This window comes from Capsicum annuum, chromosome 12 (genome assembly GCF_002878395.1).
Source record: "Capsicum annuum cultivar UCD-10X-F1 chromosome 12, UCD10Xv1.1, whole genome shotgun sequence".
Classification (NCBI taxonomy): Eukaryota; Viridiplantae; Streptophyta; class Magnoliopsida; order Solanales; family Solanaceae; genus Capsicum; species Capsicum annuum.
In genome coordinates, this window is record NC_061122.1 from 5,800,513 (window position 1) to 5,819,163 (window position 18,651).

Here is an 18,651-nt window from a genome sequence, read left to right on the forward strand (position 1 = left end):
GTTTTTGGAGTGTGAGTTAAGCCAAAAGTTCAGTTGACATGGTATGTTGGCTCCCGGGCCCAATTGAGGGGGTGAAAATATCCCCAATTCATAAATGTACGTGCAAGATCTCTGAACTCCTTATAAGGCTCGGACAATTCTTATTTCGATTCTTCGAGCTCCCTTTTGAAATATGAATTAAGACCAAGACCTAATTTGACACGGCGTGTCAATAATAGTCTAAAAAATTCTAAAATCCATGATTGACCACAACGGATCTGAGCCAACAAGTTTGTTATTCTTCACTAGGTCCTACTGAAGCTCCACCATGCTCTTTAGTTTTGTTTGCTCATCTAAAAATATTTTTTCAAATTTCTTTTAGTGATATGATTGAAAATTAATTGGTTGGACACATCTAGATTCGTATTTATTTAAACATATATATAAATTTCAATAAAAGAAACTCACAAACCCATGGTTGAATATATATATTTCACTAGAAAGATGTTGTGTCTCGACTGGAACATCGTTTTGGAATTGTTTTTTTTTAGATTATCACTCATCTAATACCGTTATTACTTCCAAAAGTCAGCGATCTTTTTTGTCGATTCTAATTTCCTTCAATAAAGAAAATGACTTTTGAGATAATAACTATTAGTTGAATGATCAAATGAGAAATCCTCGGTTACAGGAGACGATTCTTTTTTCTTTTTTGCTTCCATTTATATATGTTTTACTTTAGTCTTTATACAATTTGACTTTTTTCCAATGAGTCTTTATATAATATAGTCTCTCTATATATAGACTATATATTATACTCCATAAAAGAGAGAGAGAAAATAATATTTTTTGTGCATTAATTAGGGAAGTGCTGTGGCAAATCTACAGTGCCTTATTTTATATAAAATGTATCTCTATAAATTTTCTTAGTTTAATAGAATTTATTTATTTATTTATTTTGTTAAAGGAGAATCAAATAGGGTACAATTTTTTTAAGCTATTACCATCACGTTATGTTATTCCTCCATACTTGTACTATACTACTTGTACTACATACACTTTGAACATATAAGTCAGTAAAATGCTTTTTTATAGTACTTTATACGATAAAAAATTATCGGTATCAGGTGTTTATATTATACTAATAGATAGAACAGAGCTAGAATACGGTTAAATACTTTAGCTAATTCGATAATTTTGATCAAAATCCTATATATGCTAGGGTTAGAAAATTTAAATATATATATATATATACTAGAACATAAAACCACCGCTCACTCCAATCACATATTTGATATTCATCACGAGAATTTTATTACTCTCTAAATTGTAACACAAACTCTTTATTTTTCAATTACATTGCTAGACATTTACGTTGGAGATAGCTTAATAAGATTGTCATTGTCTTTTCTATTCGTTTTTTACTTGTCTACTGTTCTAACGCTTTGCTTAGATTATATTCACTAACAAGTAATTTAGCATCAAAAAATATTATTTGGTTATTAATCAAAAAATATATATTATATTTTAAAATATTTTAACTAACTAAACACATCTTCCCTCATTATATATGTATAGAGTGATTTTATAATTCTAGATCAAGACTATACACACATTTGGTCAATAAAAAGAATTCGTCGCATTTAATTTTGAATTATTATGTTGGTTTTTTTACATAAAGCTCGTGATCCTAAATTAGTAGACTACTACTACTATTTTTCAATTTATTTTTTCAATACATCTATTGAATGCTCTTAATTGATGGTATCTTATTGTAAGATTATGATATATTTCTTCCATCTCAAATTATTTCTTCCATCTCAAATTATCTGTAGTCATTTATCTGTTGTATTTCTATTTTATAGATCCTTTAAGAAATATTAATTAGGAGAGTTTTTTAAAAACTATTTTACTCATCATTGATTTCGAATAATCGTAACATCATCCCATAGTTGAGATGTTTGTGATCTATAACTACTGATACGGGTAAAACGATTTTAAAAAATAATTAAAACTATTTTGAATTTCTAAAACGACAAATACTTCCTCTGCTTCATATATTACTTGGTCTTTGTTGATTTGTCATCCTCTTTAAAAAAAAGGGAGAGTACTCACAAAAATACCTGAAGTTTGACCGGATTATCAGTTAAGCATATTGAACTTTGCGGGGGTCCTATTACACACCTATACTTTTTTAAGTGGAATTAATTGCCCCCACCCCCGGACTTTTTAAAAGTGGAATTAATTCCCCAAAAAATGTTGTACTCAATTTTACGGTAGGAAGTGTAGTACACGCGCTTTTTTTCTCCATTTTATCAGTTTTCAACATTTTTTCACCATTACAACCATATTAAAGATTTCACAACTCAAATTCCAAATTATTCCATTGAGTCAATGTCCATTCTTATCACTTCAAGAATGTTCCACAACTTCAAGAATACTTGTTTTCAGTTTCAAATTATTTCCACAACTTCAAATTTGTTTCCAGATTCAAATTTGTTTCCAGTTCCACAAATTTGTTTCCACAATAATTTCAATCGAAAATTGACTTCAATAATTGAAGAAAAGTTTTCGATTGTAGAAGTCAATTACTATTCCTAAATAATTGACTTCAACAATGGAGTCTTCAACGGAAGTGTACTACATTATTCAATCTCAATTCAACAATGGAGCAACCATTCCAAATTTCAATTACACCAACTCAATAGAATCTTCCATTGAGTTTCAAATTTCAAGTCCCTTCCAACTCAAATTTCAAATTCAAATTGAAAACTTTCTTCAAGAATTATTCAAATTTGTTTATACTGAAAACTGAAAATTTGAATTTGAAATTGAATTTCAATTTCAAGAATGGAATCTTGAAGAATTCCAGATTTGAATGGAATGAAGAAACTGAAATGGAATTCAATTTCAATTGAATGGAATCTTTCATTAATCTTTAAGAATGGAAACTGAAATAGAATCTTCAAGAATTCAATTTCAATTCAACAAATGGAGCAACCATTGTTGAAGAATAGAAAGAAAGAAGAGACAAGAAAAAGAATGAAAAAATAAATAAAAAAATATAAAACTTTTAAAAATTAAAAAATTGAAGGGTTGTTCGGCAAAAAAAAAAAGGTTTATAGTGTTTTTTTAACACTTTCACGCGCTCAATGCATTACTATGAATGTATTACTATGAATGTAGCACATTTATTTCTGTAGAAACATTCAATGTGTGAAATACATTAGTAGGAACGTAGCGTGTTTATTTCTAACGCGTTCCAATATCTGAAATGCATTAAAAATGTTCATATTGGAATTTGAATAAAACGATCATACTACTGATGAACATGACATGGGAAAAGACATACATTTAGATATACATGTCTTTTTTTTGTTTCCCATCCAATGTCCGGTGTCCGCATTGGAGTCCCAACTAATCCGGATCACGCGTTGCAGGGCTCATTAAGATGGCAGCGCTCCCAACAGAGTTTTCTCCATACCCAAGATCGAACTCTGGTTAAGGGTGGAGCAGCCCCATCCACTGTACCACAACCCCATGTTGGTAAATATACACATGTCATTACAAATACCTTAGTTAATTTTTCATCTCCTTGTTTCATGAGTTGGTTGGAAGCATTAATTTACAAGTTGTCTTATCAACTTTTTTTTTCAACCAGTTTTTATGTTTTTGTAACAGATATTAAAAGAGCAAAAACAAAAACGTGTGGTATTGCTTAAGGTCTTTTACTTAAATGAATTACTCAAAATTAAAGGCGGAAATAGAATTTGAATTTATAGCTTATTAGGTTTTGAATTACTCAGTTATTTATAATAAAATATTTGCTCAACTCAAATACAAATTCTAGGAGTATTGAATTATATCAAACTCATAAGTAGAACCCCGATATTAACTCCAACTTTCTTGAAGGAACACAAGTCTTTCTCAACATTGGCTTCAATTATTTTTTCCTTTGTGGGTTTTAGTAGTGGAAGAAAAAACATTTATGACTTCTTGGAATTTGTTTTTTTATTTGTTTAATTATCCAACAAACATTTATTCAACTGGGCCTATCTTGCTTTCATCCTTTCTTCTCAAACTTCCTCAGTGGCCCACTTTGCTTACATTGCCATTTCCAATAGAGTGAAGTGATTCCTTTTTGTGTGTTCAGCGTATATGCAGCTTAGTGAGGATATAACCTAGATAAGAAGATGTGAAGGTTGGAAATTAGGATAAAAAGTTCGTAGATAGCCGAGCGTGTCTATCTTCTTTATCAGTTTTGTTAGTATTACTTTACTACTATCTTATTCTTTAGTTTTAGTACAGTTGTTGTTTCTTTTGCTTTAATTATTGTATTGTTTGTTGCTTTACATGCTGTTGTTTGATATACTTCATTTGAGCCAAAGATCTACTGAAAACTACCTTCCAGCTCACAAGATAAGAGTAAGACTTGAATAAGTTAGATAATTAATCAAGAAAGCATAATCCAGAAGTTGTGAGAATATTTTGTAACTGACGCACAAAACTTAAATTCTTTTAATATTCAGAGATCGATTCCGAAACTTTTGGTGATTAAGGTGGCATTTTGAAATTATTGAAAGAAACAATATTACTGATATTATTTGAATTTAAATAAATAAATAAATAAAACGTAAGATTTCATAATATGATCAAAATTTATATTAAAAATAGTGGAAATAAAGAAACAAAATATGAAAAGGACTCAACAATATAATGAATGAATAGAAGGAAATCCAAGCTAAGAATTTAAATTGCAAAAGAGGACCATATCGGTCTTTAATATGGTCAAAATTAAGCAGCAACTTTTAGAAAGGACTACTAGTGAAGTGGTAGTAGTACGAAGTCCTCTATTATTAATCAGATATCTTAAATTTAACTTTTACTTATGAAGTTGCTTTGATAAAAAATCATTTTACTCTTATATGAAATTGCTCGACATAAATGCGAATTAATTGAACTTTAAAACAAAAACAAAATACCGGAGAAATTTTTTTAATACTCTTTAGGATTGGGAGCAAATATTTGTTCATAATTTTTCAAGTATTTTTAAGATATTAGATTTGAGTGAGTTCTGGTTGAAATTTCATAATATGTTTGACTTTAGCTTTTTAAAATACATTTCACTTTCGTTTTTGAAAAACATGAAACACGACTAAATATATATAAAAATTCTAAAAACTATCAAAATTATGCCTAAATTTGACACAAAATTTATAATTATAAACTCGATAATATATTATAATAAAATCATAATACAATATTTTTAATAAAAATCAATAACAACACAATTATTAGCTACCTACACTCGTCTAATTACACAATTATTGCTCCCAAACATATTTCGCCTTTACATATTGTTGTTTGTTATACTTCATTTGAGCCGAGGACCTACCGAAAACTATCTCCCAACCCTCACAAGATAGGGGTAAAACTGATCCACACAACTTTCCTCAGATTCCACTCGTAGAGTTACACTAAATTTGTTGTTATTGTATTGAATCTTGCATTTAGGTCTCAACTAATTTAGATTAGTGTCGCTTAAGACCCCATCGACATCATTTTGAATAAGTTAGATAATTAATCAAGAAAGCATAATCCAGAAGTTTATTGAGCCGGTCTCCGACGGCTAAAATTATTTAAGGGCTAAAGTGAAGAAAAAACACCAGTTATTACATTAAAGGAAGAAGCTCTCTACTCGGTTATTTTTAGTATTCAGAGATCGAATCCGAAACTTTTGGTGATTAAGGTGACATTTTGAATTTTGTATTCAGTTTTCAGAAACTATTACACGAAAAAAGGGAAAAGTTAGTTTTTTAAAAATTATATACACTCATTTGGATTAGTCTGGAGAAAGCATTTTCAGAAGAACATTCATGTTAATTTTTGTGAACATTGTCTTCCCTTTAGTTTGAATATTTGTTTGATTTGATGAAAATACTAACCCACAAAACATTGCTATTATAAACCATATACGAACTAAAGTATTAGTTCGTGATTGGCTAAGATAATATCGACTCTTTGAGATACTCCAAGAATTTATTTATTTTTTCACTAAGGAAGAGGATCTCAGAAAGGCAAATAAAAGAAAATAACAAAAGAAAGCTAGAGAAATAAAATTAAAATCATCAAAAGTATGAAACAAAAGTTTGAAAGACAGTAGACAGGATATGTATCAAATACAAAAGCTATCAGTAGCATATGTAGATTTTACAGACTGCTTGTGTGACATTTGAGCCCAGCTCAGAGGAGCAGTTTCGTCAAGCCTCGTCCATCTGCTCCTGCATTAAGCATAATATAATAACGTTTTAGTTTCTCTATTGCTTTACTTGAGCTGAGGGTCTATGGGAAACAACCTCTCTACCTTCAAAAGGTAGGGGGTAAGGTGGGATAAGGGTATGTTGTAGTAGTTTCTCTATTAAGCAAAATGACGACTCTAAAACAAGCAAGAAGCGAATGGTACTATTCTCGTTAGGATTGGATATATTTGAAATTGCAGTCTGAATAGAATTTTGTGGGAGTCCGTTTGCAGATTCAGTTATGCAGCAATATATTGGGTGCACTGGGCTCGAGAAATATTTTTGTTATAAACGTATAGGAAAACTGGTTTGCCAACGATCTTCAGAATTCGTTCATTTCATTCCAGGTGCTTATTTTAGATTTGGTGTGTTTCATGCAACAAGCTTGTATGGTCCTGGAACATGGGTGTCCAGTCCTCATGGACTAAAGGGTAAAAGTGTGGCTAGGGAGAGGTTTTCAGGGTGCTCCCACCAGAACAGATCCAGTGGAAATGTGGTGGGGCTTGTAGCTCAGAGGGGCTACAAACCAGAGTGTCGAGGTTTGGTCACTCCTCGTCCACAACCAGCCCAAAGGGAAAGTATATCACATAACATGCAATAATTCAATGAATAATGAAGTACCTGCATATCAGAAGTCCAGAGAGTGAGATTGTCCCTTAACAACTGCATGATAAGGGTGCTATCCTTGTAGGATTCCTCACCCAATGTGTCCAGTTCAGCAATAGCTTCCTCAAATGCCTGTAACAAAGCAAACGATGAATCACGAATCAGCTCAAGAGTCAAGACTACTCTTAAAAATGAAATTTGGTAGTCATTTTTATATGCAAAAGAACTAAAAATGAATAAAGTGAAACCTCTTGCCCAATTTTTTAGGCAGTTGCAGGAAACACTAAAAGGTTTATGAGCCTCAAGTCTGCGTCAAAATTTCTGGTAAAGTTAATCTTCAGTAAGAAGTTATTCATCTCAAAATTGGGACGAATTTCATCAGACAATTGGAGAAAAGGATTGATTCTACCCGTAATTTGTAGTCTATATTATGGTACTTCAAGCAAAAAAATGAATGTGTGTGGCATTCATTGTTGATGCAGTACTCCTTTACCATAGCCACATGGTCAAAGATCTATACACTAAATTCACAAAGCCTTAATAGTTGCCACAAATTTGTGCATGACATTTTCAAACTACTTAAACGAACACCACTCAGAAATATGCCTTCTTTTTTTGTTTTTGAGAAGTCGTTTTTCCTTGTAATCAGTAAACGGAAAAGTCATTTCTATTCTCAATTCACCACCAAAACACATAATAATAAGCATAGTGAATGGAGCATCTAATTCCACACAAAAGTGAGAAGTTCTTTCACTCTCGTGATGGAATGTTCACAGCCACCCCAGATTGCATTAGTGGATGGAGCATCTAATACTCTATGCACTATATAGTTCCAGCATACTTGGGATCATTATTCATTTGCTACACTTTCACCCGAATGACCCTGACGTCAAATAGTACTCGATAAACCAACTCTTCACATGCACACTTTTTTTTTTAGAAGAACTCTTCACAAGCACACTTCTGCAACACAAGAGAAAAACACCAGAGGATCTTTGGTATTTTGCTCCATAGCTAAAAACATATCATCAAAACAAATCCTTATTATGATTTAGATGATTAGATCGAGGGGCTGGTACATCTGTTAACCAAGTGGAGCACGAATGCACAAATATACAGATTTGAATCACAATCAGATCAAAGCATATACTGAACAACTTGGTAAGAAAACATCAGCAGATTTCTCCCTAGATTAGATTTATTTACCTCACAGTAACAAACTTTTGTTTCTTTGTTTTCTACCAATTACCAAAGAGTTATGCCTCATATACTTCTTGTATCAGACCTGACCCAGAAAATAGATGAAAGAAAAAGAAAATATTCTGAACATTTTAGCACGTCAGAGTTAATATCTTCTGTTTAAGTGCTTTAACTGGTTCCGATGACATTTGTTGCCAACATTCTAAAATGGGTATCAGCAATATATAAAATGTAAACATATGCAGTTATGCATGCAATGCAAAGAAAATCTGGGGTAAGGTATGGCTATCATTTTAGACTGCGGTGTCATTACTGGCGCTGTTGTGGGAGGAAGAAGAAAATGAACACACAATAGAAGGAAAAGAAACTAACCTGCTTAGCCATGCTGCATGCTTTTTCTGATGCATTCAGAATCTCATAGTAGAACACTGAGAAGTTGAGAGCCAACCCAAGTCGTATAGGATGTGTTGGGGCAAGTTCCGCAAGAGCAATGTCCTAAATACAATCACAGTAAATGAAAAAATGAATAACAGAAGTGTCGGAACACTTTCACTTTATGCAGGTGAGAGAAACAGCTCTGCTACTGGAAAATAACACAAATCAAGAAGTTCCAAACATCAGTTCATTAATGTGGGAGATGAAAGATTTGTACATCATACATGGGTACCCATGTCTGTTAAACAAAGAGAGCAGCACATGAAGGAAAGGCTGGAAAAGTTTACTTCATATTTCAGTGAATATAAGTTAGGCCAGACACATGAAGATGTATGAATATAAACAACAACAACATACCCAGTGCAGTCCCACAAAGTGGGGTCTGGGGAGGGTAGAGAGTTCACAGACCTTACCTCTATTCCAGAGACGTATGAATAAAAGCAAACAAAGAAAAGCTATACTTAATGATAAGCTCCATGATTTCCTTACCCACGCAAACTTAACCATTTTACTGGCTTACAGACCCAACAGTAAAGGGAGAGCTCTCCAAAAAAAAAAAAAATGACTGTGACGTACCTAATAGGTTTGGTTTTTCCTCACAAAAGACAGAAGAACTGTGAGGATACCTTTTTGCTTGGAAAAGTCAAGTAGATGCATTTGGTGCTGGAAAAATGTTCAAAAAGATCTGTTACGGAGTTAATGCTTCGAAATAATGAAATGTTGCAAATGGGGCACTTGTAATACTATCCATAATTAAAGAGAAATCGAACTGGCTAAGTGCAATAGCTGATAGAGTGATTCCCTCATCTCAATCAAAAAAAGGTAGTGAAGCTATGAATCCCCTTGTGTAGGACCAAAAGTGATTGATGTTAAAGTCATATCTTTGAAAAAGAAATACAGAGGAGCCCTTTCTTCCTGAGAAATCGGGTTTTACAAAGAAAGCCGATTATTTGAAGTTCTATCATTAGAAAAGGAAAGCGATGACCCCTCTAACAGATACGGTTAAAAGGGAAGCCCGGTGCACTAAAGCTACCACTATGCGCGGTGTCCGGGGAAGGGCCCCACCACAAGGGTGTATCGTACTCAGCCTTACCTTGCATTTCTGCCAGAGGCTGTTTCCAAGGCTTGAACCTGTGACCTCATGGTCACATGGCAGCAACTTTACCATTACTCCAAGGCTCCCCTTCAAATACGGTTACTGAGACAAAATGATTCCAACTTCTTGTCAAGAATGAAAACATAACAGTAGCTGTAGATGTTACAAATATATCCAATTGACAACCTAAGATCTACTTGTAACCCATATCCGAGATTATAAACTCAAAACCACCGGGGTTTACCACGATGCCCCAATATCAAATAGACAAAATAGCATGAAAATAACTTGTGAGCTCGAATAAAAGATTGAACAAAATAGAGCACTTGACTCTCAGTTTTATTCCACCACCTGCATGTCCCAAGTTATCAGTCATAATATGACGAAATTTCTCGATGAGTTTCAGGTATGTATACTCACTAATGCACTCTCCTATAGGCACTAAAATCTAAAGGGAAAATTCTGCTTATACATGGCCGGATGCACTGATGGGGTCCACACAAGTTCACCACCATTGACTTAGTTTCCCTCCACCATAGTCAATCCAAAAGGCATAAAATTTCAACCTAGCAAAGTCAAATCTGCTTCTAAAGCTTTGAATTTCAGGTTACACGCAGATTAATACACGTTTCCATCAATTTAAGATTCCAAATTAGAAAATTAGCACAAACTACCAATAAATGCAAATCCACATGAAAAAAAGTTCAACACCGAACTGCTTAAAGTTTGAATTTTCAAACTACTCGCAGACTCAATTTTCCATCACTATTCAAAATACTCGAAGTTGAAAAAAACAAATAAATTAACAAATCCAGGCTTATGTAGATTGAACTTTAAATTAAGAGCAAAAAAGACAGCCGGTGCACTTAAGTTCCCACTCTACGCAGAGCCAAACCACAAAGATCTATTATACACAGTCTTACCCTACATTTCTGCAAGAGGTTGTTTCCACGGCTTACAACTTTTCCAGTTGCATCAAGTCGCCCATTCTAAATTTTGAATAAAGGGTAGTAAATACTAGCTCCATTCACTTTTACTTATCACATTTCGCTTCTCAAGAGTCAAATCACATGAATTTTGACTAGCATTTTTAAAACATATTTTTCATCATATTAATATGATACGGAATTGCAACCTATAGTATTTTTTCATATAGTTTTCGAACGTCTAAATATTAAATTAATCTAATTTAATTTAGCACTGATAATTAGTCAAATTGAGCCGGGGGTCTATCGGAAACAGCCTTTCTACTTCGTTAGAGGTAGAGGTATGGACTGCGTACATCTTACCCCCCAGACCCCACTAGGTGGGAATATACTGGGTTTGTTGTTGTAATTAGTCAAATTGACTCTCGTGAACTAAAAGCTAACAAGTAAAAGGGAACAAAGCAAGTAATAAAATATACCTAAGCACCTTTATAGGCAAGCATAGCATCCTTAATCAAATTCAATTTATCTCCGAAAATTACTCAAACTAACTCTCCTCAACCAAAACTGACAAGTAACAGTGAACGAAGTGAATAACAAATATACCCGGCCAGCTTTGCAGGCAAGCATAGTAAATCTAACTAAATTTAGCTCCGAAAATTACTCAAATCGACTCTATTAATTCAATTTAGCTCCAAAAACTACTCAAACGGAAGCTATTAATTCAATTTGGCTCCAAAAATTACTCAAATCGACTCTATTAATTCAATTTAGCTCCAAAAATTACTACTCAAAACTCTCTAAATTGGCTCTACTAATTCAATTTAGCTGAAAAAATTACTCAAATTGACTCTCGTAAGGCGAAGCGTGACAAGTAAAAGCGAACTCAGAGACTAATAACTATATCTGAGCAGCTTTATATGCAAACAAAGTATCTTCTGCAGCATCTTTACGATCATTTCCAAATTTAAATTCAGCTAAATACCGATAATCACCTTTCATCTTCAAATAAAAAACTTTCGATTCACCAGAAACCGCACACGCAATCAAATACTCATCCAACTTACAGTATTTTTCATATAGTTCTCGATCGTCTGAATTTTAAATATTAAACTAATTTAATTCAATTTAGCTTCGAAAATTGGTCAAATTAATTCCCGTAAAGCGCGAAAAATGACGAGTAAAAGCGAAGAAAGCAATAATAAATCTACCTGAGCAGCTTTGTAAGCAAGCATAGTATCTTCAGCAGCTTCCTTGCGATCATTTCCAACTTTAAATTCAGCTAAATACCGATAATAATCACCTTTCATCTTCAAATAAAAAACTTTCGATTCACCAGAAACTGCTGAAGGAATCAAATACTGATCCAAAATATTCAAAATTCCACCACATACATCAGTTAATTCCGATTCAATTTTCGATCTATAATCCTTCACTAACACAACATGTTCTTCGTTCTTCCTTCCTTCTTCCTTCTGCTCAATTGACGATACTATCCTCCACGCTGCTCGTAGTGAACCGATCACGTTTTTGTACGCGACAGAGAGGAGGTTTCGCTCTTCGACTGTTAACTCCGACCCGGATCCGGATCCGACTACGAGTTTTTCCATGAATTTTACCATTTCTTCGTAACGTTCGGCTTGTTCGGCGAGTTTTGCTAAATAGAGGCATTGTTCGCGGGTTGGATTTTCCGGTACGGCGGCCATTGGCGGTCGGTGACGGAGGCTTCGCCGGAGATTTTTTGGGGCTTTTGCGGATTTTTTGAATGTTTTGAAGGGAGGATATTTATAGTCGGAGGGAAGTGTGAATTAGTATTGTAACGCCCACTTGCACGTGTAAGTTCAACTTGAGTACGCGCTACTGATCCTCACTTGGTTACAAATATTTTAAGATATAGAATTGAATCACAATAATATGAGAAGAATCGAAATTTATAGTATTTTTTATATAATTTTTAAATAGATTTAGTTAAATTAATTTTTTGTAAAATGAAATGTGATAAATAAAAATAAATAAAAGAAGTATTTGGTTTTTATAAAGTATCGTATGTATTGTTTCTTGGTGTACTATATTATTTTGATAAAGGTGATATTTGAATAGATTATATCCTTTTTCATCGCTATATATTATTACACATTAACAATTTGATAAATAGACTTTCGAAAAAAAATTAAGATATGACATGTAGCTATCATAAAAAAAAACATGATAAAAGATAAGAGAGTGATTAAAATGTATAAGCATAAAATGTGGATAAAAAAAAGTAATGGTCAGATCACACTGAATAGATCATTAAATAAAGACTTTTAATTGTTACGTAATAATGAATTTTAATAATACAATAAAATAAAATTAGGTAGTTCGAAATTATTTATCCCTCCATTTATACCATATTGATGAAATAAGTTATTTCATATATATGGTGGAATAACTTATCGCAAAATAACTAATCACGTGATAATGTATCTCGAAATAATACGCTTTCAACCAAATAACCCCTAAGAAATATGATATAAGCATTCTAGTCTAATGCAAGTGTTAGCGGTTGATTTCATAGGTTGAACTCACGACCTATAAATAGTATAAATATAACTTTATCGTTACTTCAAGTTTCTCCGATAAATTATTCCACATCAAATCAATTCATGGTGGAGGGAAAGGGGGTTTTGAGGTACACGTTGGGAAGAAGCGCGTAGAGTAAGAGTGGCGTTTGTGTCTAATTGGTTAATAATAATCTGAGACTGAGGATAGAGCTTATACAGCTGAGAAGGATGAGAGTCACATTCCACTTTAACAATTTATTCTTTTTAAATAAATTGTTAAGATGTTTTTTAATAAATTTTGTTCTATTCTCAAAAATATTATATTATGTTGATAAATAATCAAGATTGTCTAATAATAATAAAAAGATTGTGAGTCGTTTTTCAGTGTCAAAAATACTAATTTATTGATATTGTTGGTACCGATCAAGGTTGTGATTGGATGAATAAGATTTCTCTATAGTTAATTAGAGTTTTCGAACTCAAATCTTACATAGTATATTAAAAAAAACTGAGATTAGACAGTGCTCTAGTATAAATATCAAACATAATTGACTTACGATAATTTGTTAGTTTTGAGAATTGAACAAATACGTGTAAATTTTACAGGTTTATAATTAAGATGTAAATATTATTTGTTTAACAATTTATTTGAGTGAATTAGTTGATAAACTACTTTTAAAAATAAATTATCGATTACATAGTTAAAAATCTAAATTATATTTAAAAATCAAAACAAAAGAAGATATATTATCAAAAAGATTTGTCTGATGAATTGCTAAAATAGATGAAGCATCAAATAATTCTAATTTTGGCTAAGGGAGGAGCAATCCATTCACTGCACCACATTCTTAAATTCATGATAGGGAGCTACCCCTAATGGAACCGTACCCAATACGAATCTGGATTAATCAGACTCCAATGCGAATACCGGATATTGAATAAAAAAATAAAATCTAATTCATGAAATAACTATTATGCCCCTGAAGGATAATGGTCAACTACACAATTTCTCTTTTGCATTTTAGACAAATGGAAATAATTAATCAAAAAGTAACACCTAAAGTACACAGCATGCATATCCAATTTAAAAATACTTTTCAAATTTATAATACTTAAATACATATGCATAGCTTTTGTTAACACGTCAGCTTTAGCTGGTGGAATAATGTACAGAGCATGCATAATTAAATATGTGAATGCATACGCAAGAGAAAATAATGAAAGGTTCGAACCAAAAAGTCATACGATATTGAAAGATACTAGTCTAATCTTCTAATATTTGATCATTGAAAATTAAATAATTTTATCTATTACAAAAATTTTTAATGAAGTATAAAAAATTCATATAACTTTCACTCTTTAATATAATAATGTAAATATAAATATATATTTTAATATAATAATGTAAATATAAACATATATTTTAGTGTAAGCACATATATATTTTAACACTAGAAGTTTCAAGTGGTTGATGGATCATCACTTGTACGTCTGTCATTTAATACCTCTTTCCACATGCTAAGAAAGACGGATCAATTTGAACAATATTTATGGTATGATTCTCTATATATATATTTAAAAAGTTTCTTAATTTGTAAAGTCAGATCTTTAAAAAATTATTGATTACATTCTTATTGCATACTTAAAACTTTAAGAAAATTGATACTTTTTAAATTTTTCTTATTCTAACGCTTTTATATTTATTTCTAGATTTTTGAAATCTTTTTAAAATCAAGTGTAGTTGATTTAGAAATTTTAAACAAATGAAAAGAGTATTTGTTGTCATTAATTCTGATCACTTCAAACAAGAAAATGTTTTAAAATAAATATATTTAATTAATTTTCAACTCTTAAATATTAGGTAAAAACTAGTGAAAAGACGATTTTGTCTAAAGCAAAAGACTTTTAATAAAGGACAAAAAGTTCAAACAATATTTTTAAGGCCCTTCATCAGGGGCGAACCTACACATAAATTTTGGGTGCTCCGGCACCCACTAAACTCAATGCAAAATAAGTATAATTACATAAAAAAATATACGAAAATGGGTATAAATTTTATAAAAGCACCACTAAACATGTAGTTGTTTAGGTGCACTGAAATTTAGGTTGATCTTAAAGCTCTCTACTAGTAAGTGTGCTCGAGTTCAAATCTGGTTAAGGTTATTTTTTATTTTTTTTCTGTAGTAAGCACCGACATTCCTTAATTGAATACTGTGTCCATCACCGTCCTTCACACTTTTAATATATTATAAATATAGATTATAGATATAAATATAGATAGATTATAAATATAAATTATACATTATAGATATAAATATAAATATATATCATAGATAAGTATTAAACTCGAAATATTTTATCTTTTTTTCTTTTAGTGGTGATATTGCCCTGAAGAGTTTAACTTTCAAATATTTGTACATAGGGTTTCATATAGATATATGATTATAAGATTACAAATATAAATATAAAACACCCAAGAAAAAGATTATGAAAACTTGTAACATAACTAGTCATAACATATCACGTGACTAATGAGTTGTATCAAATTCATCATTTGTTGTTTCCTTGTTGGAATTTCTGGGTGCTTTGTCTGCTTCACATAGTTGTCAGGTTTGTGTTGTTGAAGCATTAGACATGCATTTTCATTTTTGTTCAGTGTTTACATGCACATGCATAATGTTTAATTTAATTATTAATAAATAAGTTAATTAATAAATAAGTTAATGTATTTCCATTTTCCTTTTGATGTCATATATATATTATATGAGAGTAAATTTGCATCAAAAAGTCTCACATCTAAAGGATAAAGCGCTCCTCACAACTTAGATGCACAACTTTATCGCTCAGTACAGTGGCGGAGCCACGTACATCAAAAATATTTTTATTAATATATAGTAGATGTTGAACCCATTCGACTAGTCCGTATATTTACTTCTGAATCACTGGCTCAGTATACAATATCGAACAAGTACAGAAGGGCAAAGCTATTTTCACAATTCCCCTCAACATAAAGTGCAATCTCAAAGATGCAAAAGACCTTAAAAGAACAATAATGCAATAATCACTAACTCTCTAGACATGACTTGACACCCTTATTCCTTTGAGATCGTACATCAGTATAGTGAATCCACTGACTCAATATACAATATCGAACAAGGAGATCGTACATTAGTATAGTGGATCCACTGACTCAATATACAATATCGAACAAGTACAGAAATGAACGTAGATGTTGTGGGTGCTTTGAAAAAAATTTATCAAACAATGCAGCTGCTGGGATTCGATCCCAAGATATGAGACATGAAAGTTATGTCTAAAGCCAGAGCACCTAGCCATGCTTTTGTCCTCTAGGTGTCTTTTTATATACAAGTCAAATGTACGTGCTTTGCACGTGTGCTTCGTGTCAAGCCATATGTGAAGTATTAAAATATCTTGATCGTCATCTATGATGTGAACTATCACATCACGATAATAACGAAAACAACAGATAGTGATAGATCAGAAACTACAACAAAATAAATTGATGAAATCTAACCTTATCACAAAAATTCCTTAAAGCCTGACCGAACATTCATCTACCACTATAAACTCAATAAAATAATACGATAATCGAGATATGATAATAGTGTGATTAATTACTAACCTTAAGAAAAATTCTCAAAGTTCGATCAAACGTTAATCTATCACTTGGAAAAACAACAAATAATAACAAAACAAAAACTATTGTATTCAAGAATATTACAACAATATCATCAAACATAACCTTAACACAAAATTTTCACGATCAACTTTTGATCTATCACTTGAAAAAACAACAAATAATAACTGAACAAAAACTACTGTATTCGAGAATACTACAACAATATCATCAAACATAACCTTAACGTAAAATTTTCAAAGTTCGACCAAACATTCATCCCACATAGACTTGAACATAACAAAAACTACAACAAAATAATACGATAATCGAAATATTATAATAATACAATTAAACCTAACTTTTTATGATTGTAGATGACACCTCTAGAGCTCATTACAAAAAAGTAGTTATTAGAATATCTCCGCCAATAAATTTTACATTGTGCATGTTATTATATTATTGTATAAAAAAAGAATTCTCTAATACTTTTTCCTATAAATTTTTTTTTTAAATATGGCAGATTTTTATTTTTATGTTGCAAAAAGGAAAAATTAATTATGGTATCAAATTAAAATACGGAAGATCTTTGTTTCTATGTTGCGAAAAGGAAAATATTAGTTATGGTATCAATTAATGAAAAAAAAATTCTCCAATCTCCAATTTCCTAAAAACGTGTCCACTTTTTTTCCCTTAAAAAGTTAAAATAACTTGTTTTTTTTCTTTTTTTGAAACTTTAGGATAATTGTTGGTTTTGATGTTTTTTAAGAAATTTTTTTCAAAGGATATTTTTTTTACTATATATTATAGAAATTCTTAATTTAAATATTGTAATATAATGATATAATAATTGAAGAAAAATAGTAAAAAGACAATTTTGTTTAAAGTGTAAACTTTTAATGAAGAACAAAAAGTTCAAATCATTTTTCTAATGGTCTTCACACTTTTAATATATTATAGATTTTGTCATTTTTTCACTGTTTCTTATATAATTATACCTCTTCTACGTTGAGTTTAGTGGGTGCTCGAGCACCCCAAAAATGTACGTAGGTCCGCCCCTAGATTCTCATAAAACCCAAGGGGTCGTTTGGTTGGAAAATTATTATTCCGGGATTAGTTATTTCGGAATAGTTCGGGATAACTTATCCCATCATTCATATGGGATAACTTATCCCATCACTATGGTGTAAATGGTGGGATAAGTTATCCCGGTATTAACTAATACCTCCAATCAAACATGAAATAAAATAATCTTTCATTTTATTCCGGGACTATTTATCCCTTATACCTCACACCAAACGAGAAATGCATCAGTCACGGAATCAGACATGGATCTATACAACATCGAAAAAGTAATAAATTGTTATAAGCAGTTAAATGAAATTAATAATGTGAAAAATCCTTTATATCGTCAATTTATATGGAGTAACTTTAAATCTTGACCATACAATTAAATTACATTGGAGGGAGGTGATTAGGCATGGCATAGAACAGTTACTACTTATGGAGGACAATGACCCTTGATAGGAATGTGATTAGGAAGCGGATTAGGGTAGAGGGTTAGTGGTTAGGAGTTCGTTAGTAATAATAGGTAGGAGTGCTTTGTTTGTATCTGTACCTTGATCTCGAATAAATAATTTATCATATTACTCTGTTGGTGTCTTATTTCTTTTATTATCTAGCGTTGCGTTATTCTACTTTGTAGTTTTTTTTATATATTTTTTTAAATTAGATTGTTATTTGACCCAAGCCGAAGGTTTATCGGAAACAACCTTTCTACTTCATTTGAGGTAGTGGTGTGAATTGCGTACGATTTACTTTCTTCAGATCTCACTTTGTGAAAATATACTGAATATATTGTTGTTGTACTAATAAATTATATTTAGTGTGTTGTTGTGAGGCAATTTGATATTTGATTGGGTATAATGAA

At 31.5% G+C, this 18,651-nt stretch overlaps 1 protein-coding gene across 1 annotated transcript; it reads right to left on the bottom strand.

Moving 5' to 3' along the window:
• Positions 1-6,071: 6,071 nt before the first annotated feature.
• On the bottom strand, positions 6,072-12,362 carry LOC107851013 (14-3-3 protein 1). The gene is made up of 4 exons (XM_016695897.2): positions 11,753-12,362; positions 8,457-8,579; positions 6,900-7,016; positions 6,072-6,260 (listed from the first exon to the last, which is right to left on the bottom strand). The coding sequence occupies exons 1-4, from the start codon at positions 12,245-12,247 to the stop codon at positions 6,240-6,242; spliced, it is 756 nt and encodes a 251-aa protein (XP_016551383.1). The 5' UTR covers positions 12,248-12,362; the 3' UTR covers positions 6,072-6,239.
• Positions 12,363-18,651: the final 6,289 nt, after the last annotated feature.

Bases quoted from the DNA above. Each gene is read 5' to 3' on its own strand.
- LOC107851013 (XM_016695897.2), bottom strand. From the start codon at position 12,247: ATGGCCGCCGTACCGGAAAATCCAACCCGCGAACAATGCCTCTATTTA. The intron at 8,580-11,752 runs GTAGATTTATTA...GATTGTATTTAG, and splicing joins TTGCTTACAAAGCTGCTCAG to GACATTGCTCTTGCGGAACT. The intron at 6,261-6,899 runs GTACTTCATTAT...TGCTTAATGCAG, and splicing joins TCTGGACTTCTGATATGCAG to GAGCAGATGGACGAGGCTTG.